Source organism: Nestor notabilis, unplaced genomic scaffold, assembly GCF_000696875.1.
Source record: "Nestor notabilis isolate BGI_N333 unplaced genomic scaffold, ASM69687v1 scaffold26738, whole genome shotgun sequence".
In the NCBI taxonomy this organism is placed as follows: Eukaryota; Metazoa; Chordata; class Aves; order Psittaciformes; family Psittacidae; genus Nestor; species Nestor notabilis.
The window spans coordinates 1272-24675 of NW_009939119.1; the positions used below are offsets into that span (position 1 = coordinate 1272).

The 23404-nt window shown below is 41.1% G+C and overlaps 1 protein-coding gene across 2 annotated transcripts; it reads right to left on the bottom strand.

Annotated features, from left to right (window-relative positions):
* Positions 1–6179: 6179 nt before the first annotated feature.
* On the bottom strand, positions 6180–19806 carry TRA2B (transformer 2 beta homolog (Drosophila)). Of its 2 annotated transcripts, XM_010019699.1 has the most exons (8): positions 19141–19806; positions 14896–15058; positions 13864–14052; positions 12477–12592; positions 11520–11603; positions 8333–8392; positions 7521–7594; positions 6180–6579 (listed from the first exon to the last, which is right to left on the bottom strand). In XM_010019699.1, exons 2-8 carry the CDS (start codon positions 14926–14928, stop codon positions 6569–6571), a joined length of 567 nt encoding a protein of 188 aa, XP_010018001.1. In that variant the 5' UTR covers positions 14929–15058; positions 19141–19806; the 3' UTR covers positions 6180–6568. The 2 variants fall into 2 exon arrangements, with proteins under 2 accessions (XP_010018001.1, XP_010018002.1); XM_010019700.1 differs by lacking the exon at positions 6180–6579 and having other exon boundaries at positions 7472–7594.
* Positions 19807–23404: the final 3598 nt, after the last annotated feature.

A 23404-nucleotide genomic window follows, 5' to 3' on the forward strand; every position in this document is an offset into this window, starting at 1 on the left:
GTTCCCACGGGTTGTAATACTCATTTATGGCTCCTCGCTCAAGTCTTCTGCGGGAGCAGGATGTAATGTGGTAAGTCTCCCGCAATTACCTGCATGATCTCATCCCTCCTGCCCCTGGTTTTTGGCCTTACATAAGAAGCTCAACAACCTTCAGATGTTCTCCCAGCCCTGGGGAACTGGTACTCTCTTTCCTAGAGTTTTGGTGGACTGGTCTTGGTCTGGATGATGTGTCCAAGGGAAGTGTGTGTCCTTTGAGGAGGAAGATTTAAGAGCGCTGGTACAAAATAGCTGGTGAGGCAGCAAGCACACAGGCAAAGCTGAGGGTAAATGGTCCTAAGCATGGTCCAGAACCCATCAGGAAAGGCAAGTCGTCTTCTAAGGGCAGTCCTGCAGGTGGGATGTGCAGTGAGATCATTGCTGTCTGAGAAGAGATGCTGACATGGAACGAGTCCAGGAGGCGGCAGCAAGACTGATAAAAAGAGCAAAAACCTGTGATAGTGAGGGAAGGTTAAAGGAGGGTTTGTTTAGTCTGGAGGAAGACAAGATAAGAGGCGGTGTGTGTGAAGGGCTGCCTTGAAAAGACAAGAGATATTGGGAAAAATACCCCATCTTTGGCTGATCAGACAGAGCAAGAGAAGGAGGTGGAGCTGTTCCTTGGCTGGAGGTTTTGAGAGGGTTTTTACCCAGCCTTTGGTGATCCTGTTTTGGAGCAGGCAGGTTAAGATCAATGAGGTTTCATCTCCCTTTTCTGGTGGACTGGCTTTACTGTGACCTGCAGTCAGGGCACTTGGTTAGGCTCCTGTTACCAGATGCTTTTGGGATGCCTGGCATTGGGGCATCCCTGGATCTCGACTGCTCTTTGCAGCTGAATACAGCACAGTTATAGCTGTATATGTGTGCCCCAGGAGGTGGATAAATGGGCTACATGGTGAGAGGAAAATTGGCTGGACCAAGCCCTCACCATGTTCCCCAGGAGATGCATTAATCCCATGGAAAAAGCCTGGCTACCTGGCTCGGGAGGAACCTGCCTCATCTCTCTGTCCTGCCTGTTTCCCCAGAATCCTTAAGGGTATTTTTCACTCATTCATCACACAGGAGAAATCTCACCATTGGTTTTGGGGGCAAGGTGGGATGCAGTTGCTCCTCACCTTGTGCGGGGATACACCTCTGGCACCTCCTCACCTTCACAGAAGTAATGCCAAAAAAAGCCCAAACATATAACCCCTGCCATAAAAAATGACAGATTTCCTTTACAGAAATACTTATTATTTGATTCCAAGTTGCAGAGGTGACTTCATGTGCCACAATGTGCTGTAGACAGGTATCAGCATGTGCTGGTAGAAGTGGCTCTCACCTGCCCTCCACCACTGTGTGCCAAGGAATGAGACAGGATGAGGTTGGAGCAAACCTGAGATTTTAAACTCTAATACAGCGTTAATGAATTTTCTTAGAAGTGTCTTTTGGCTTTTAGAAACCTCCTATAAGAAAACTGAGCAGCTGCTGCAGAGATGAGGGAAAAGCAGCACAGAATTGGCTGCAGTTGCACTAAAGCCGCCCATTATGGACAGTGTATTTGAGAAAATAATTCAGAATTTGGTTGAAAAACACTTCCGTGCTTTTCAAGCCATGAGCCCTCCAGAGGAGGCCACAGAGATGCTCTGAAGGCTGGAGCAGCTCTGCTCTGGAGACAGGCTGAGAGAGCTGGGCTGGGTCAGCCTGGAGAAGAGAAGGCTCCTTAAGGGGAGACCTTAGAGCAGCTCCAGTGCCTAAAGGGGGCTACAAGAAATCTGGAGAGGGGCTTTTGACAAGGGCCTGTAGGGACAGGACAAGGGCAATGGCTTTAACCTGCCAGAGAGGAGACTGAGATGAGCTTTTAGGCAGAAGATCTTCCCTGTGAGGGTGCTGAGGCGCTGGCACAGGGTGCCCAGAGAAGCTGTGGCTGCCCCATCCCTGGCAGTGTTCAAGGTCAGGTTGGACACAGGGGCTTGGAGCAACCTGCTCTAGTGGAAGGTGTCCCTGCCCGTGGCAGGGGTTTGGAACTGGATCAGCTTTAAGGTCCATTCCAGTCCCAATGGGTCTGGGATTTCATGATCGTTTTGCTCACCATTTGCTAGAACACAAGTGAAAATCTGGTACAGAATTTCAGCAGCTTTCAGGTCATCAACTCTGAATGCTCGGGGATGCTGGGATGCAAGGCAGCTATTGTGGCTCAGTAATTGAATTAATAATTGGGTCTCTGTTAATTACACCTGCACAGGGGCTGAATGTGGCTGGGACGTAACTCCTAAGCTTTTCACTATGGGAACAGTGGACAGAGACTGTCAGTAGGGATGTGCGAATAGGTCCTTCACAACAGGGTCTGACTCTCCTTAAGTGATCCTGAAGATATGGATGTCTAAGACCAAGGTGCTTGAGCAAAGGCCAGGTACTGGACATGGACACCAAAGGTGTGAAGCAGGCAAAAGAAAGGATCAACTTCTCTCAGCTCCAAAAGCAGCACTGTTGGGTCAGGAGTACCTGCTTTTCCTGCGATGGATTTGCTGGAGCTGAAACGTCAGCCACAGAATAAATTGCTTGAACCTGAATTAAGGAGTTGCTAGGGAAAATAGAATTTTTAGGAACTCACCAAGTTTAACAGAGAGAAGAAAGCTACCGCACACCTTGTGCAAAGGGTGCAGGACTGATGCAGCCCCATGCTCTCCATCCCCCATATTCAGCATCACACTGGACCCAGATGCTCTTCAGAGCCAGTTTCCAGTTAATTTGTATTTGTGAGCCACCCTACACATTGATTTTCATACTGTTTTTCTGAATGTACTATGCCCACAACTACTCCTGAGGATACCAGCTCTGGCGTGCTGATGCTCAGCAGCTCCCCCGCCCTACACCACTCCTCACAAGGACCTTCCTCATGCCCAGGGGAGATGCTGTGGGGTTGTACAGGCACCGGTGCATCTCCCATGTCAGGGGAGGAGGCACAAGCTGACCCAGAGGAAACTCCACCTGCACACAGTGGGGGGAGACCAGCCCCACAACAGCACAAACAGCGCCCAGTTTCCTTTTTCCCCCGCGTGTGCTTTTAAAGCTTTTTATTTGTCCTCATCTCGACGGGAAAGCAGGTCAGCACAGGGCACAGCATGTCACATCCACCCCAGCAGATGTTGCTTGTGCAGCCGCCACAGCAGAAGGCACTTCCCTGCTGCCGGCGGGATTCCTGCTGAAGTTGAGGGGACGCTTCTCCCCCCTTTCCCTGCGCTGAATGTGTGCTACACGCTGGCAGAGCATCAGGACATCCAGCAGTGATTCAGACGTGGTTTCGAAGTGCATCACATACCACAGCAATCTGTCATTCCCGCGTAACAGGGCAACATTACACACGACAGGGAGCATCTGACCAGGGGCTCTCTTCTGGACTGACAAGCAGTGGGAGTGATTCAGCAGCAGGAAACACCCAGACAAAAGGCTCTCCCCACTGCGAGGCTACGGCTGATGAAACAGCTTTAAAATGGATGTGAGGGTGCACTGGCACCCACCAACACAACACCCCCGTTCCCTTTTGTACCCTTGGTGGAGGTAAAGCTTTTATGCAGACACTGCTCCATAGCGGGTCCGTGCTGTACCAGAAGTACCAGGTATCACTGTGCAGGGAAGGGGTGGGAGGATGCTCTGCTGGCAGCAGCGAGCCCTCAGCTGAACTCAGCTGTCCAAAACCGCACCACGCATTGTGAAATCCTCGTTTTACTAAAACATAAAGCAGCTCGCTCCACGTTCGTCAGCCCCTGCTGAGTGATTCAAAGGAAGCGTAAGACTGTGACTAAGAAAACGTGGTCAAAAGATGGAACAGACTGCCCACTCTGTGCAGGAGAAAGGTCAGCTCCAGCGGGGGGGGACACCCCTTCCCAGCGGCACAACTGCACGCATCTGTAACGCTCTCACCGAGCAGGGACCTGGCACAGGGATTTGGGATGCTCCAAGCACAGGGGCAGCACTACATGCTCTAGGAGACATGCAAATGGGAATAGCAACTCAGCCCTGGCTGGGATGTTACTGCTCATACTGTTAAAATAATTACTGCTGCAATGCTGCTGTCTGTTCTGGACAGTAAAAACAAATACCCAGGTATTTTAAAAGCTTTCCTAAGTTGCCTGGTGTACTGCTGTTAGCTGCCTTCCCCTGCAGGCAGGTGCAGCAGGTAGGGCTCATTTCTTCAGCGTGGTGCTCCACACGATTGCACACAAGTTGTCAAACTGCTTCTGACAGTGAAACAGAAAAACATTTTTCCTCCCTGCATCTGTACAGAGCACAATTTTGAGTAGAGGAGTGAATACACCGCTATTTCTGCACACACGCAGAAATACTCGCCCCAAACCAATGTGGGAGTTGCACATGCACATCCTCCAACAAAAGGCTGAAAAACAATCTGATCACAGATCTAACTGCATTGATTTACCACGATACGACAGATGCACTGCGTTTGCCCAGGAGCCTTTTAGAGCCAATAGGTAACTGGAGAGTTCACCTTCCTGAACAGCAAACCAAGTGATTCAATGCTGGCTTTGGAAATGAGAAATGGACTTGGGAAACACCTCATGAAGACCCACCAGTGCAATCCAGCCTTCACGGGACACCAAATGACTGGTTGTTCCTAGAGAAGAAATAGGACATAGCTCAGACAGCACACAAGCGCTTACTTGCTCTAGGCTTACCTCTGAGGAGTTTTGTTAGGCTGATAGGACTATTACAGTAGTTTCCACTGAACAAGAGTCTGGCAGTAAAACAGGCTTACCACTTAAATCCCAACCTGTGATGGCTTTTGTGGCACTTTGCAGCCAAATGCCATCACAGCAGCTCATACAGCCATGTTTTAAATGCTCTGAAAGGACGACTGCAGGGACAGGCTCCTGATCATTCATCCTCCAGCACAAGCTCTTGTAAGTCGTATGAAAACCTTCAGCTCAGTAGTACATAACAGAACCAGATCAGGACAATTGTGAGATAGAGCTCAGAAAGATGCCACATGAACCTGTGGAATACTGTGTGCCATTCTGGTCCTTCCCTCCAAAAGATCAGCAACGTTACTGAAAACTTCCATACAAAGATCTACCTTGAGCTGAAAACCACATTAAGGCAAGAGATGATGGGGACCACTGATTAGAAATGGTGCAAAAATACATGGAGAGCAACTGTCTGCTCCATTCCCACACAGGAACAGAGGAAATCATCAAGAATAGTCCAGAAGGCTGCAGGTCCATGGGGTCCTGAAACTGCTCTTAGTCCACAAAAAAAATATGTGGAAGTTACCATACAGGAAAAGCTGAGAGAAGAGTGGTGGATGCAGCCTAGCATCTCACTGCTCCTGTTTTCTAGGTCCTCCATTTATGGTCACCATTGAGCTATGATACAAGGCCGAGGGAAGTTCTTGTCTGCCAGTACTTTCAAATCTTGCACAGAATTTTCTTTTAAGTGTTTAAGAAGTTCATGAATCCAAGTAGGCAAAGTTGCACTAACACTGGTAGGAAAGCATCACTTGAGAGCTACATTGCATTTTAGTTGCATATGCAGTTAAAGATGTACTCTTTAGGAGGAAGATCATCAGTGAATCAAGAATCATACATAGAATGGTTTGGGTTGGAAGGGACCTTAAAGCTCATCCAGTTCCAACCCCCCTGCCACAGACAGGGACACCTTCCGCTAGGGCAGGCTGCTCCAAGCCCCTGTGTCCAACCTGGCCTTGAGCACTGCCAGGGATGGGGCATAAGAAGAAAGAAGAAATAAGAAAAATCAAAGTAGTCTAAATGTAATGTCACTGGCTTCAGTAAGTACATGCTCTTTTACCTCCACTGAAGCTTTCTCCTTATTTAAAGGTCTATAGGAGATAAACTGCTCACAGGTCACCCACCTCAAAACTCAACAGCTTTACCAAGAGTTTGTTACAAGTCTTGCTCCATGTGTACAGTGCTGCTGAATGATGTTTCTTGCTCCTGCACACAGACTTTTCTACACACTAGGTTTACATACCTGAAGCTATCACATTTAGAGAACAACTAGCCAGCAACAAAGTTAGGGTGAATTTTACTTCTGGCTTTTAAACATTACTGCAGCATACAGTAGCATAAGTGTTCTAGTGTCTTTTCAACCCATAACTTACACTTGGCAAAAGTAAGTAGGAAAAGAAAAAACAAACTTGTTTTTATTTTATTTTTCACTTTTGGAAAGCATTTTACACAGGTTTTGATCTTCAGAATACCTTGGAATCAGTAGAAAAAACTAACTGAATAGTCTGTTTTTACAATAGAAACCTTTCAGAAGTCAAAATGGAGACTAAAAAAATACATGCAAAACATACTCCTTTCAAAACACAACTTGAAACAAAGCACCAAACTACACAAATATGCAGAATGAAACAGCATTTAACACCACAGAAGTAGTCTTCATAAAAGGTGTAAAAGTCACCTATTCGCTAGGCACTGTTCACTTGTTTAAATGGAAGAGACAATAAAAATATTGTCCACAAACTTGCAATTTCAACTCAAAGGCTGTAGCTAGAAATTCTTCTACATGTCATGCTTTAATAGCGACCTGGAAGAAAAAACAAAACACATACACTGTTAGACTTCCAAGGATTGACAGATGTTTAAGATTTCTTCTAAACTCACTGCCTCCCCTCAAATCTGTGCCGAATTTAAACATCTTGTGATCTGTCGATGATAAATTCAAGCAGTCAGTACAGTTCTACCAGTAAGTTCCTTTGTGTAGGAAACTCCCAGTTCCTGTCATATGCCCAGGGCCAATGTTTTGGTGCACAATGAGAACTCATACTCTAACTGCTCTGTGGCGGCCAGTTTCCCTATGGATCAGTAAAAGCAGTTACACTTGTTTTCATTTGGACACAAAGGGTAAACATGAGAACACGACCTATTCATTCACTCTGTATCCATTACAAAGGGACTATGCTAGGAATGCTGCTGTGGTTTATTACATTTCTGCCATCAAAATGCAGCTTTATCTTCCATGCAAATAAGCAATACGGGGGGGCGGGGGGGCACAAAAAAAAAAAAAAAAAAAAAAAAACGGTTTGGGGGGGAAAAAAAAAAAAAAAAAAAAAAAAAAAGCACTGTTTGGAGCTCAGATGACGTTAACCTCCTCTTTAACAAGTTATGTTGGGAAATTTAGTTTTAGTGTTAGAACATGTCAGGCTTGGGGATTCAGCCTCGCTGCCCTAGCGGTAACCAAACTGTCAACATACTACAAACTCCTGTTTTCCTGTTTCGGAGAAAGAAATGGTACCTCAGACTTTTTAACAAGTGGTATTATCTAGTTTGGTTTATTTGCAAACTAAATATTTGCTCTGTCCTCAAGGTTGCCAGTTGCTCAATGAAACATTAAAGGGAACTGTGGTTCAAAAGAAAAAAAACCACACTGAAGTCAAATAGTCTGTATGGACACAAAAGCTCCAAAGCAGTTGTTCAGGCAAAGTGCAGGAAATCTGCTTTTGACATGCAAGCTCTGTGACTACTTACGAGGTGAATAGGATCGAGATCTGGATCGAGATCTGTAGCCCCCTCGGCTGTAATATGGGGATGGTGACCTCCTCCTGTCAGAGAGGGTGACAGAAAAATCCCTTCATTAAAGCCTGCAGTAGATAGAGTTGCAGCAGCTTTATGCTGATACCTCGAACCCCATCCTGGTATCAAAAGTGTACCTGGGAAGGCTAACAAGCACATAGATAACTGATCAATATTTCTACTAGATAACAAAGCAAGAATTTGAATTTTCTTAATACTCTTTTTATTACCATTTCGGAGTACTATTACTTTGGACTAACAGAAGAAACATAAGCTCTCTTGCATTCACAGTTTGACTAAATGCCACTTTAGCGCTTCAAGCCAGGAGCATCCCAAACAAGCCAAGTCACACAACTTAGCTTTTAATCTAAATTATTTGTCCCAAGCCAGAAGAGTTTCTTTGACTAGCAGTCACTGCTACACCCAACCTCATCCCCAAATCCTTCTAATCCAGGCACTCTCTCAAGCTTCGTGTTTTCTTGCCTAGTTCCACTTACATTCAGGACACTAACTTTTTGGCATAAATCACAAAGTTTTTCCTTTGCTAACCTGTCCCTGTACTAACCTGACCCCTTTACACAGCGATGAAGGAACCTTTGAAATGAATCACACTGCTCACTGAAGAGCTGCAAGTGCTCAGCATCCACCCAGTTTCTGTTCATGTGTTTAAAGAATCAAGCCTATCGGAGGCTTGAGTCATAGAACACTCAAAAACGCCACATGTACTTCTCACTGACGACCAGACACTAAAAGCTTTCCTTTAATACCTGTAAAACTGATCCCTGTCTTGAACAGCTCTCCATCCTCCACCGCCGCCACCACCTCCTCTGTGAACACAAAAGCAGAATGGCTTTTGAATTTTAAAAACAAACAAAAAGTTCATTGTACAAGCAAGAAGCATCATCAAGCACAAGAAAATAACAAAGACAAGAAAACATCAGTTCCTACATTGGATAATATTGAATGACTTCATTATGTTCCTTTTTATGTATTTCTAGAATGAGCTGGCTAAACTTAGTGTCAAGGAGCTGTCAAAGAGGATTCATGTTCCACCTCTCCAATATTCTATTTCACAATGTCATACTCTCCAACCAGCAGCAATCTAAGATTGTTACAGAGCCTTTGCTTCTAAGGCCACTTCTATTCTCAGATGTTTACCTGCTTGAGGCAAGCAAGTCTTAATTTTTTTTTTTTAAAGTAGCAAGATCAATTCACTGTTCTGAGAAAGAAGTTGATTCCAAGAGGGAGGTAAGGGGAAAAATCCCACATCCTTACATTTTAACATTTCACAATCATGTTTAAACAAGGGCATTTAAGAACTATGATACAACTTCTTCTGATATAGCAGCTGCCTAGAACTGAAACAATACATTACAGTATTTAACAGTCTTTGGGCTGGTACCTCCACAGATTTAGATACAGTAGAGCATTACCAGGAGACTAAATTAAGTTTGGATTATGGAACAGTCATTGCCAGAGATGTCTCACAGCACCTCAAAAAGGCTGTAAATTAGATGAAGGACAAAGAGCCCCTGAACACCACGCTTCCAATCAGCAGGTCTCCTTTTTCAACTATTATTTTTTTAATGTCTCCTCCATTTGGTAGTGAGCCAATGTGCAAGTTGGGTTCTTTTAAATGTTACTCTTTACTTTACGGACACTTTTCCAGACAAGACTAAGCATCCCACAACAACAAAAAGAAACTGAAGCTTTAACATGACAATTCCCATCTGAAATTGTATTTCCCTTAAGGCTTCACTGCACGGGGGGCAAGGAAGGCAAAGTAATTGCTACCAATTGATTTTCTAGGGTGGAGTACTAGTATTCAATGCTCTACTGCATCTTTAACAATTCTAACCAACTTCCTCAAGGAAGCACTCACAACATACCAAACACTATTCTCTCTCGCTCTCTCTCAAACCACCATTATCTGCAGGATGAGAACGTAGCCACACACAAACCATTTGTGGGTTACATTTACTGTTTCAGTATCTGCTATCAGGAAACATTATAAAGGTTATAAAGTGAGCTTTAACACACTGGGGGGGTGGTGTTTGGTTATTTTGGGGTTTTTCTTTTTCCATTCCCTCTCCCCGCCCCCCCAAAGTAGGAAATGGAAATTGCCTTTTCTGGAATAGTCAATGTTTGAGTATTTTCACCCCAAAGCCCCAGTTCACAACAGATACAGGATGGGAGAGCATGAAGGAAGGTCAGAACATTGCTCAGTGTACGACTGCCTCACTGAGCTGGACCAGAGCATGCCTCGGAATTCTGGTATGCTACATTCAGACTAGTACCCTAACTGCAGTAGCCCATCTTCTAACATCACTACTTACTAGTCTGCTCTTCCTCATCCTATGCCTGTAGTCTTTATGTTCAGCCTCTATCACAGTTTGAAATTATTTTCACAAACATGCACCCAGAACTGATGTAATTACAACTTCTGATAAGTTTTAGCAACATCTGAGCCACTCTTCACCATCAGAAAAAAGTAACACATAAGCATTAAAGTCTTGGGGTCATGCCACAATGTAACAAGGAATAAGTTACATTTTAGGAACATGCAAGCAACAAACAACAGATTTCAAGGACAACCTGACTGATCCTTTGGGAAAGAATAAAGAAATCTGCACTATGAAGGAATAGTGGTATAAAACTCCTATCAAACGCTACAGAGCACCACATCTGTTGCTGGTCCTTAGGTGCCTTTGCCATTCTGAGAGGTTTACATCAGAACCCCACAAAAACATGGAAAGTGGGAGCAGCAAGCTGGAAGCACCACTTAACAAAGAGCTTAGCATACTATGCTGCAAGTCTTCTCTGTTCCCCAACACTCTGGCGAGCTATTCAGTTGATTTACCCACCAGATTTCAGTGAAGTCCTTTCAGTACATTAAGTGCGATGAGGCTATAATGTGACAATGCAATTTGAATTCTATGATTTCCACCAATATAGGGTTGCTATCAGGGAACAATCATAAATCCACCCATTGCCAATTTAAACTTTGCAAACCACTCAGGAAGTACTACTACAGAATTCTGCAACTACAGCAACATTTAGTAATTGTAAACAGAAGAAATTAACTCCTATCTTTGTGTTAATTTAGGAGTTTTTAACTCCTAACTTAACAGTGTCCCAGAAATAGCGAGGATTTCACAGGGACAACTCTTGTTGGCACTCTTAATGGAAAATGCAGAGGACAAGCCTGCTTTATCACTAAACCAATTACACAACAACCATGTTTTCAAGAGATTTTCTATCAACTTTACTTGTCCTCTGACAATGCGTACTGTCTCCTGAATATTCACCTCGTTCAGCTAACTACTATGCCATCAAACACAGAAGTTTGAACTGAAGTGAGACATAAATAGGAGTCCTTCAAGTAAAACACACACATTCAACCTGACAGAGTATGTTAATAAAAGCTTTTCTTATGTAAATGTCCAATGCAGAACACAATGTTCCAATCCCTGATCCCTTATTTTTGGCAGTGTTTGAGATGCCATCATTTTTAGTTGGCAATACTAGTGACCACTGAATTTCCCACATGTTGTCTACTACATTACACTCAAAATGCTAATCATTACACTAATTCAAATATTAGATCTGCACCTGTGTTCTCTCCATTTCAACACTAACAGATGAACTAACAAAAGATTATTTTTAAATCAGAGTATAGACAACACACTTTCTCAAAACTTAATGCAGATTAAAAAAGAAACATTATGGACTATCTTATGCCTCACGTTAAAAATCACAAAGATTTTTCAATCTGTCCAATCTGATTTGTACTGAGCAGTCATTCCAGTAAATATTTCACAGTAAGATTCCAGAGTGACAGCAAGTGCAAAAATATTTTGGCATACACAGGTATGCTTTACACTTACAGAGATAGAAAGGTAGATGAGAAAGCACAGTTTAAATAGCAGTCGAATATTACAAGTATTGCCTCACCTGTATGATCTGCTGTAATAGTCACGATCATCATACCCTCTGTCATACCCTCTGTCATAGTAATCTCGTCGTCGTGAGCTGCCGCTGCAAGTAATGAAAGAGAATTACATTTAATAAAATATAAAGCATTCGTATTGTTTGCAGTGCTTCTCAGTAGACATACAGTCACAATTAAGCGTACAACATTTAACTGGGTTCTATTATTACCTTGCATCCTCACAGCTGAAGTGATTGTGAGCACTCCTACTTTCCTATCAGTGTAGATGGGAACAGAACTATTTAATTGCTTTTTAAAAATGCTTGAACTTTAAGGCAGCTACTTTCCTTCTTGGTCTGAAACCTCTTAACCTTTTGGTATCACAGGCACACAGAGAATTCCATTCTGCGACAACTCTTCATTCACTTTTAACTCTAATAAAGTTCCTTTTGGAAGAACTTTCTGATTAAAAAATAACCTGCAGTCTCAACAAATCAACTACACAACTGCCAATACCACAAACTGAATATTGTGGGAAAACAACTGGGAAATTACTTGGGAAAATTTAAATTCTTTGCAACTTCTGACTTCAAGTGCACTCTGTGGACAGGGTGAACTGTGCCATGCAGCTGCTCAATTAGTATTTGTTAATTCACTCTTGAAAACTGGAGCTTGCAGAAGACAGTACTATTTGAAGGTACATATGACAACAATTTAAAATAATTTAGAAGTTGTCAAAAAATCTTACCATAGACTTATCTGAATGTTTAGATAGCTTATGTCTGGGCTGTGTAACTAAGAAAGCAAGTTTCTGCTCACTGTAATCCATGCTGACTGTCAACCAGCTGCTGACAAGTGCTATATAAATGAACCCCTTGTATCTGAAGAGCTGGAAAGATACGCATTACTACTGATGGCTGTCACAAGACTATTAATCCTATCCCATGCCAATTTGGAAATAACCTGCACAAGTAACTTACTAAGTGGGTCTTCCCATATATATTCCAGGGGTAGGCGTGTGAGGTCTTTTTGTTATGGAGAAGTCTACCCGGATCCTTCTTCCATCCAGCTCCATTCCATTGGCCCGTTCCTTTGCCTAAACAGAGTGATAAAATACAATTAGCTGTAGGTATGAACTTTATTACCAATATAAGTTTCACTTCACACAACCACTGCTTCAAGTATTACGTCCTAAAATGGCTCAGGATGCACATCTTGAGTTTCACTTATGCCTTATTCATAACACTGAAGATAAACTGTAACACATTCTAGGCCAGCTGGATGTAAGGTTCAGTAACCACTTAAAATGTGACTAATTCTGCATAATTGTTTCATTATATCTGTTCCTAACATGATTAAGAGGAACTTTCAAACATGCTTACAGAGCTGTAACTACTCCAGCACACAACATGAAGCAAAGCATTTAGAAGTTCACAAAAGAGAACCGTTAAGATTTTTTCCTCCAATACATCCTCAAAACCTTGAATACTCTTGAATATAGTAGTACCTGAGTCTTAAGTAAATCTGAAATAAGAAAAAAAAAAACCAACCAAAAAAACCCCCACAAACACAAAAAAAACCCCCAAACAAAATCCACTGGGTTATTTTCTGCCAATTAGCAGGACCTACATCCAAAACTCCAACCTAACATGGAAGCCTTCAAGCCAATTTTGGAAAAAACTACACTAGAGACTTAAAATAATGGAACCTATGCAGAATATAAACCTAGTTACAGCCTGTAAACATGCTAATCTCTAAGGGCTGGCCTGAGCATAGAATTCTACACCCATTGAATACAGAATTCCCTGTTTGTTCTGTAGCGCAATTCCCTGTTCATTCATTTGTAAGCACAAATCCCATAATTTCTTATATTGAGGCTGACACATACAGCCTGGCCTTTTATTTTTCTGGAAGATTTTCCCCTGCCACCCCTTTCAGACTGAAGCACTAGAGGTCAGCAGAAGGCACGGTAGCACTCCCAGAGAGCTCTGAAATGGCTGCCTGGTCCACTCTGAACATGCCTGTAAAATGTAAGATCACATGTGGAGTTAGGAAGGAACTCTTGTAATTAAAACAGAGAGCCTGTGCTTCTATTTTCTTTTCTTTATTGGCATAGTTTGCACTATGGCTAGCCTGAAGTTTGCTTTTGTGAATTACAAAACAGCTCAGCCTGCACAGGGACCAGTATTCATGCCTCTCCACTCTCTCCTCTCGTACACAGTAGGTATCTTTTAAACTAAGACTCCCAACATTTATTGAGATGCCTAACATTTCTTAGGCTCCAAGTTTCCCCAGGCTATAGAATATACATCCTAGCACCTGAGAACACAGCAAACATTCCATATAATACTGTATACCCCAACCTACCTCCTTAGCATCCTCAACGTTTTCGAAGTACACGAATGCAAATCCTCTTGAACGCCGAGACTGCTGATCATACACAATGGAAACATCAGCAATGGGACCATACTTGGAGAAAACTTCTCTCAGATCTCTTTCTGTGGTGTACAGGCTCAATCCAAACACGCCGAGACAACAATTTGGGTCAGGATTTGCCTAAAGGAAGGGGCAGACAGATGTTAGAATAAAATTGCTTTTATTTGCAGTACAAGGCATTTTATGAGTTGTGACTGTCAGAGCTTCAACACAAAACAAGAAGAAAAAAAGATACTGCTGCAACTCAGGTTGGGTTAATCTGCCAATAGACACTATTACAGTCAAGCTTATAGACTCATAAGCCTCCTTTCACAAAAATACTTCGCGTTTCTCATGTACTGTGCAAACTACAGTTACAGCACATAAGTATTGCATTTAAAAAAAGGCTAGCTTATGTCTGTTGGTTGTGGAGATTTATATATCCACACACACACACAGAGGCCTGGATCACATCTTCATCTGTGTTAGTTATCACCTCCTCCCCCACTTCAGCACAAACCACACCACGCTCAGCTGCCCGCGCCTATAAAGCAGATAAAAGCAAACTGGTTTGCATGCTCATTTAATAAAGATACCATCAAAACAGCTTTTAATGAAATGAAATTTTAGTTTCCCAGGTTTGCTAATCAAGAAAATCATAAATGTTTCTCCCCCTTAATTCTAGCCCCATCCTTTGCTGCATATATTCACTCACTTATTACCGTGGGTATAGTGACAGCTGTTGGCACTGAAAGCACTTCTAAAGGCATGTTAAAAAACAGACAAACAAGACACCCCCACCCCACAATCCTCAACCATCTGATCTTACAGAGATCCACGGCTTATCAAAATCCAAATGACAATTAACCTCAACAATATCTACTAAATTGACCTGAAGCAGAATGTTTTTCTGGAAAACCCCAACTGAGTGATTACAGGATGTATTCAGGACTATGCAGGAGCCACCTTCGGTAAGAGACGTACCCTGTTTCCAATATGACGTCTGCGAGTAGACATGGGTGAATGGCTGTGACTGTGTCGCCGCCGATAATCCCGACTGTAAGACCTACTTCTGGATCTCCTGTGAGAGCGGGAGCGGGAGCGTGATCTTGTGTAGTGTCTACGGGAACTCCTCCTTGATCTAGATCTGGGGGGGGGGGGGGGACAGGTACAGTGCTGGTTTGTTTGAGGTTTTTAAACTCTTCAAAAATTAAGCCAGATGTTCACAAACAATAAGAGCCATTTTCCAAAAACCTGCAGTACTACATGATTTAGCTGTAATCACTTTAGTCACTACTCTCAAGGACTGTATGCTAAATCTTTACAATTAGATTTCTGTAGATGTTCTCAAGAGCATTCCTACTGCAGAACAGGAAACAACTTCCTGTTGAGTTAACTTAATTTCAGTTAGCTTTTAATTCCCCAATAGCTTGTAACTTTCTCCAGCAAGACTATCTTGGTTTCACACAGTATCTTCACAGCATTTACACTAGCACTGAAGTAAAAATAGCTGGGGTGGCTTTCTTTCAAAGACTAACAGAAAAAGAGAACAGGAATAAATATGACTTAACATAAAATCATGCAGGATTGCAGAGATGCACACTTCTGCTTATTCTAGCACCCAGCCTAGCACTGCTTTCAGTGTCACTGAAAAGCCAATATACTTTTTTTTACACAGTGCATAATTACAAACACAGAAGTCTGGCAAATGCCCCCAAAACAGAGCTTAATACAACTGAAGAAAAACTGTAGTAGCCTTATTTACCTTCTGGTATTTCAACAGTTATTTAACATTAGCTGTTCATGAACGTTTACGTGTTCACACTTCAAATGTATTTAGGCAAAGGAGCAACTGCTCACTAATTTCAGCTCAGGCCTCAGAACAATTCCAGAAACATTTTCTGACAGCGCTAGGTCTGTGGACATGAGGTTCTGAAACATTTCACTTCCTTCTCCTAAACCCTCAGTCCTCCCAACACAAACAATCTTAGCTGAAAAGTTGGACAGGCACTTAAATTGGAACGTAACGCCTGACCTTGGCCTGCTGATGGCAGTCACTGAATAATCTGCATTCTACATAACTACAAAGAAAATCGCTGCAAAGCTAAGAAGTGCAATAGTTTCATATTCAAGGGCTCCTAATCACAAATTGTTACTCTTCAGACTCTTGTCTGTGTCTTAAATGTCCTTCCTCTAGTTTGTGGAAGCCAAGGTAGTAAAGTCCTGACTAAAACCATAAGCTACCATCATTGCTCAACCGTGTTTCACAGTACCTCCACCAACACTACACTTGGCATGAATGAGGCTCTTCACCTGCACCCGTTTTTACTCCTGAGCATTTAACAGCTTCTTCCACAGTCAGGATTCCTCACTAGCTAAGTGCCAACAGACAGCCAAACTGCACCATATATTATCTGTACATTACTGGCCTCCTTAAAAATAAAATGCCTTCAGCCTTGTCTGAAGTCAGCCAGCTAAGTTCTGTCTTAAATTTGAAACATATATACATATTCAGGAGAAATTACTTTAGCACGCCCCATTACAACACTTCTAACTACATACTTAGAAAAAGACTAAGTTATTTTTTTAGCCACAGAAAGTGAAAAAGATAAGTTATAATTAAATTCGAAAAAAGATAAATAATAAAAATACTATGTTTTATAAATAAAAACTAAAAGATAAATAAAAATAAAAATTATTACTGTCTTTCCTGAGGCAGAAAAACAGTAATAATAATAATAAATAATAGTTCAATAAATACAGTCATATTTCAACCTCTGACATAGAAGAAAAAAGGCAAACACAGAACGATGCTCCAGGTAACAGAATACACCCATTACGCTGAACAAGATCTGGATGCTTCTAAACCAGGTTATCATTATGTGAGAGAACAAGGCTCATTTTATATAGGCACTGCTTGTACTGCTGCCTTAAATGTCATACTGCTATTATTCCGCTTTACTGTGAAGTCACCACAGCTGACAATTCCCATTCCTTCATTAAGAATTGTTCAGACTTCACAGTCAACCAAAAATAACAAACTTGCTATGCTTCCAATGAAGACGTCAAAAAAAGCAGGTTTTTAGATCAAGTATATCCATACCCTAAATGATAAATATGCCAGGACACAGTTTTGTTCCCAAATCAAAGTTTAATTTATAAAGCTGGTCACTCAGAAGTACATTTGCAACAGAAACCACCAAGAAATACGAAAGTTCTCACAAGGTTGTTTCTCTGGTGAGAGCCAGAGTGAGATCACTTGTTTGTGATCACATTCAAACATGTGACAGCACTGAAAAGAGATAAATATATTGGTTTTGAGTATGTGCCTTGACCCAATTCTGCCCAAATCGGCTAAGGAACACACTCTAGCTCTGCTGAAGGCTGGAAATACTGCAAGTATACTGCATTTTAAAGACAGCTGTTAAATGCTCAGGAAGCTGTGGTAGCTGTAGCTTCTACTTCTGTTCATCAGACACTAACAAGTTGCCAGAGTACTAATTAAAGGTTGATTTGTTGTAAATGATTTGCTAGGTCTGTTGTAAATTCTCTATCTTCTATTTGCTTCTTCCAGCATTTTACACAATTTGTGACTGCATTCTTACGCAGTATTATAGTTATTCTGCAAGTGAGAAACATGGTGCTTTAAAGAACACGGCATCCCTAGGGGTTACGGATTAAGGTGCAGAAGGACATGCTGGGCTGGGTCCTAACTTGTTTATTATTTTAAAATTCAAAGGTTCCTCGAAAGTGTTTTGCAGCCTCCATCCTCTGAGGTTTTCAAAACCCAGCTGGATAAAGAAAGCCCCGAGAACACAGTCACAGCTCAGAGCTAACTCTGCCTTAAGCAGCATTTTGGACTGGGCCCTTCCTGAACTGTCCAATGAATCTCTCACTACTGGCAATTCCAGAGGTCACTCCGATTTCATACTCTAGAAAGTGGTATTACTCTAACAAGTATTTAATAATTTAACATATTTGTTCTTGTACTGTAGGGATTGCCAAGGGAATAATTTGAAACTTGTCGCTGTGCCTGAAGTGCACCAAAAAACCCCAAAGCCCATTCCTCTGCTGTCAGAATTTCCCAAGTATTTTCCTGCTCACAAAAGGCTTTCAAATAGATCACTTTGGTCTTGCAAGGAGATCTAAACACAGTATTTGATAGCATTTTCCATTGTGGGTGATTGCTAATAGCACAGTATGTTCCAGTGTTGTCATCCTCCAGCCTGACCCTCAGGCTTTGGCACACTTAATTCATTGCTTACACAGATAAGTAGTATATTGTAAACAGCTCAGCTAGAAACCCCACTGCTGAAATCCACATTTTCTAACCTGAATGCTTACGAATGAGTAAAACTATGAACACATTCATTTCTGTAGTCAGTACTCAGTTATCTAGACTTTAGAAAAATAACATCATTCACACATTTACAGGCTTTGTTGCCTCTCAATTCTTTATTTAATAGGTAACTCTTACATGACACATCTGGTAAAGCCAATGCGAAGTGGCTAGCAGTGATGTTTACAGTCTTAAAAATACACTTATAATCTAGAAATCTTATGTGTGTTCGCAGTTCTAAGAGAACTCTGCCACTGCACACTGCTAGTTTAGCAGGTAAGGATAGGTAATAAAGTGCAGAAGGCATTTTCAGAGTGTACATTTGCATCCCCACGTAACAAGTAAAATAAGCAAGTTACTTTCTCCACAACTTTGTTGAGAGCTCAGAAAGCTGGCTAATCTTTAAAGCTTTCCAGCCTGTTAGATTAATATTTAACAGGTCAGATAGATGCCTGGTGAAATCCACACTTCTTTCTACTGCTTCTTTTTCATGGAATATACCATTAAGTACTCAAGAAACATCATCACTTCCAGTAAGAAAACATGACACATGCATGTGACCTAGTCAAGATCTTTAGAAAAACTAAGATCTAGAGTTCCTGGTGGTTCATGCTCAGAAAATAGCCATTGTTGTTACACTTAAAAGGCAGGCCACCTCCAAATAGTATCAGCAAAGGTACTAGTCTATGTAGCTTGTACAGGACAACCAGCAGGAAGATATAACTTGATAGCTCAGCTTTTCAAATCCTGAAACCAAACATGCCCAATGTCCACAGATCACCAATTATCTCTGGAAACAAAACTGGGCTAAATTTGACTTCAATTCACCTCTGACGTAACAACCTGGCTTGTAAGGAGGACGAAGAGGTAGGTAAAAGAAGCAAACTCACCTGGATTCAGACCTGGATCTAGATTTTGACCTGGACCGCCTGGAATCCTCCTTAGATCGAGATCTTGCAGGGGTGTGCCTCCCCGACTTGCCAGACCCATGAGCACTTCCGCTTCTGGAAGCAGAACGGGATTCCTGCACGCAGATATTGAAAGCCTAATTTGTACACAATTTCTCCTTTACCTGAGGTCTGTAAACAAGCTCCAGTGAAATAAAAGGTAAAAATTCACATCTATGTGTCCGGGCAGTTGGCATTAGAACTGCCTAGATTGTTTTTTAAAGATTTTTTTTTTTTCTTTCCCTGATAGACACTTCTTTACCCTGCATATACTTTTGCTATTAAACAGATAATGCATGCATGTTTAGCAAAATATACAGGGACACATAAACAGACTAGTAATTACTTAGCGTAGTGCTTTCAGATTCCAGATTACTTCTTATCTTAACTTCATTTTTATTCCTTTTCTTCATTCTTCCGTTTCAAATTCTGACTTCTTTCATCTTCCCCACTTCACACAAATTGCTCAATATTCTACAAGTGGGACTTCTGGTCTGATAATTAGCATGCATTCACTTTCTTTTTTTTCAAATTTCAGCTTCACTTATTCCTGAGCTTCAAATAATTCTCATTTATAAAACTTGTCAAATGGCGACTTCCGCATTTTCCTTCTTCAACATTAACCTTAATAGAAAAAGAACAGGATGAAGAATATTTAAAAACTCCAGGATAAAATCTAGTGCCAAAACTGAAACTAGAAAAAAAAAAAGTTTTGTGGACTTTTACTATTATATGCAGTTCAAGAATTGAATCTACCAAATGCCCTACTATTTTATAAACAGATTCAGTCAATTCAGTTTAACTTAGTACTAAGTAACTGAATTTGCTATTTATTCCTGCATTTAATAGCAAATGCACAGTGGATCAACTGAACATCAACTAATGAATTCTAGCATTAGGAGAGTCAAAATACTTCACTGTCAGCCACATACTTAAGACAAAATCAACAAGAAGTGACTTAAGTAAGGTCCCTACTGCGGCCACAGGTGACTGAAGTGCTTTTGTGGAATGCAGAAAGCACAATGCATTTGGTCCTTCAATGACTTACAATTATGTTACTTTTTGGGACATTCTTGCAGTTTAGGCCTAATTTGAAGGTTTATGATCACACTCATACCTACTCTGCCTGCACAAGCACGATTACACATGCAGGCTTCATGCTTCCAAGTAAATCATCATTTTCCACTGAGCAAAAATGCAATTCTGTGCAATATGCTCAAACACTGTTACAGAATAATGCCCCATCTCCTCTACTATTTATTTGAAACCATCTTTGGTAATGACATACCCTAATTAGCATTTTCAGCTTTTTTTTTTTTTTTTTTTTTAAATCAGTATATTAACTTCAGTCACATGGCCAAAACACTCACTTTGAACACACTGGAAGGTACTATTCCCAGATATAAAGAGAAAATGCAAAATTCAGCAGCAGAATTTGATTTTTTCCTGAAAACAAAACCCAAACAATTCTAAATTCTGTGTCAATTTTGATCAAGAATGCTCACTACCACCACCAGAGTACCAGGAAAAAATCCATCACTTTTTAAATCTTTGTAACATCTCTTAAACCTGAACACTCAACTCAATTTCACAGGCACTCTGTACTAAGCATTCACAAACTCATCTGCTGACCCCAGATTTAATCATGCTTAAACCACTTCCATACAACTCAAAACAGAAGTTACCATTTACAATTGCCTACCATACAAACCGGGGGGGGGGACAACTTGCAGGATAAAGCAGATTTTCAATTAATTCCAAGAGCAACAAAGTCAAGGACATATTCTTCTCTGTCAAAACGTTTAAGAAGGTGTTCTAAACTATAGTTCCCTCATATACTAACCTGCAAAGGGCAGTGTAAATATTTAGAACTAAGTTACAAATAAATTTAACCTAAACCTATTACTGTAATGTACTAATTTAACCGTAATAAGTCTTTTAACTCTTTTTAAAGAGTTAAGCAAAGGAAGATTGAAGAAGGACTAAAACCCCCAAACCTGTTCTTCATTTGAGGAAAAATACTCCTATTCACAAACCTTACTCTCTTGACAGATTCAGGCCAGACAGAAGGAGCCATGTCCAAATACTAGTGGTCTAATACTGAAAAGGGTGCAAGAAATAATGCAGGATGGGAGGGAAACAGCAGGATCTTGCCTGTAAACATACCCCATACTCTTTTTAAAAAGTTTTAGAAGTCTCTTGAAACCTTTATCTTCAATCTATTTTATGTATTTTATAGGATTATGCCACTTGATTACTTCCTGGCTTGAAGGAATTCCTCACCTGCTCCAGATATTACTAAAACTAGTAATAAACCCTAAAATTTCAAAGTTGTTACCCATTCCAACCCCCAGGAAATCCTCCCTACCAAAAATGTCAAGCACCAGAAGCATGCAGCACTCCAAATTTCATTTATACCCCATTATATTGCACCCATTGAGGGCTCACACAAGCCACTCCTACAGCTCACTTAAATTGGAGAGTTTTTTGCCATCTGGTTTTATTGTTTAGTAACTTTTATCTACTTTTTGCTCTTTTGTGTGTTTTAAGGTTTTGGTTTTTTTAAATGCCCAAGTAGGGTCTCATCGTGACACGTGGAAGAAGACAGAAGAACCACCAACCTTTTTATCCTACCTGTATTGAAACACTGCTGGTAAGCAGATCAAGACTGGTGTTCAGTATCAAATAACCATTTTTTAATAACCTTGAGTTTGTGAAGCGTGGATTTTAAAAACCATCAGATCCCTTGATCTTTACCAATACTTCTTCCCCTTCATCAGGTGTTACTGGAATTCAGGTGAAAGCCCTGAAGTTCAGGTCTGTGGCTTTCAAATTATTCTTTCCATAGTTAAAAAGCATATTAAAACCAATGTGTAATACTGTTAAGGATGGTAATTTTAACACTTCTGAGCACATTTATCTCCTCTATGAGCAGATAACGTCACAGCAGCAGGATTACTTTTGAGGTGGTAGATAGAAAAGATTTCCATGGACAGAAGCAGCTGTAAAATATGTAAGGACCATGTGTTCACACTTCTAAGACCCAGTTTTTCCTCATGGAAATATGAGCTCCAGATTTCAGTTAATGATGTAAGATACAAGTAAAGAAAATTAACAGTATCTTTAAAAAATCCTAAATATCTATAACCTTACATATAGCCACTTGTTTTCCCAAAGCAAGGTGCAAACTCACATTACACATTATCAAATCTGCAGCTGATTTATTCAAGGTGTAATTGTGACAACTTCACATTCCTTTAACCTCTCTACTATTGAATTTAGCAATCCATCCAACAGAAAATCAACAGCTTTTGCCTCTCTACCTCTGAAGCACATGATCATCAGATCAGACCACTGCTGGGGGCAGCTGGGAATCCACTCAGGAGAGAAAGCAAAACAACCCCTTTCCACAACAGTTTCCAAACGCTGCCAAAAAGAAACCCAGAATCAAGCTAACAGGCCACCAGCAGGGAAGCCCAGCTGCCTCCACACTGACCCTGTGGGCTCATACAGTGCACCAAACTGGCAGGAAACAAACCCATCAGCAAAAAGCAAACTTCTCCAACAGCGTAGGGCACTGAATCAGCCACCAAGAAGTCAGATCAAGTGCCATCTGATGAAAGAGGAACACAGAGGATGCCCTAATCTCTCACTGGCATCAAACTATCAGATTACGTCTAATCTCAAACTGTTTTAGACCTTCTTCCATGAGTTAGTAATAAATCCAGCATTTCTGAGAATATATGTGTTAAGTACCTTGTAAACAGATTTACAAATGAAGCATTTATGCCATTCAAGTTACTGTGATCAAAAAAACAAAACAAAAAACCCTATCATATTAAAGTTTCTGATCAGACACATACCAAGTAATCACTATCACAATTAACCAACAGACAGGATGAGACTCACTATTTTTCCTCTAACTAGTCTTTCCAACTCTTCCATGCCTGAATCACGTGCACTTCAATGAGCGCAATTTCAACAAATGAAAACAAAATAAAAGTGAATTTGGAAAATGTGGCAATTATTACAGCACACTGACAGTATTTGCAGTAAATTCTAGTATCTGAAGTATTGGCAGCATTTAACAATTTATATTATTTGCAGGTAAAAAAAAAAAAAAAGTTTCCAGCATTTAATCCCTGTTTGGAGCACAAACTGTAAAAGTGAATTTGACCAGAAATACTCTTCCCTCCTCCCTCCTTCC

Coding starts and splice junctions, on each gene's coding strand:
- TRA2B (XM_010019699.1), bottom strand. CDS start 14,928: ATGTCTACTCGCAGACGTCATATTGGAAACAGG. Junction 12,593..13,863: donor ACGTTGAGGATGCTAAGGAG/GTAGGTTGGGGT, acceptor CACTCTGTTTAG/GCAAAGGAACGGGCCAATGG. Junction 7,595..8,332: donor GACAGGGATCAGTTTTACAG/GTATTAAAGGAA, acceptor CCTCTCTGACAG/GAGGAGGTCACCATCCCCAT.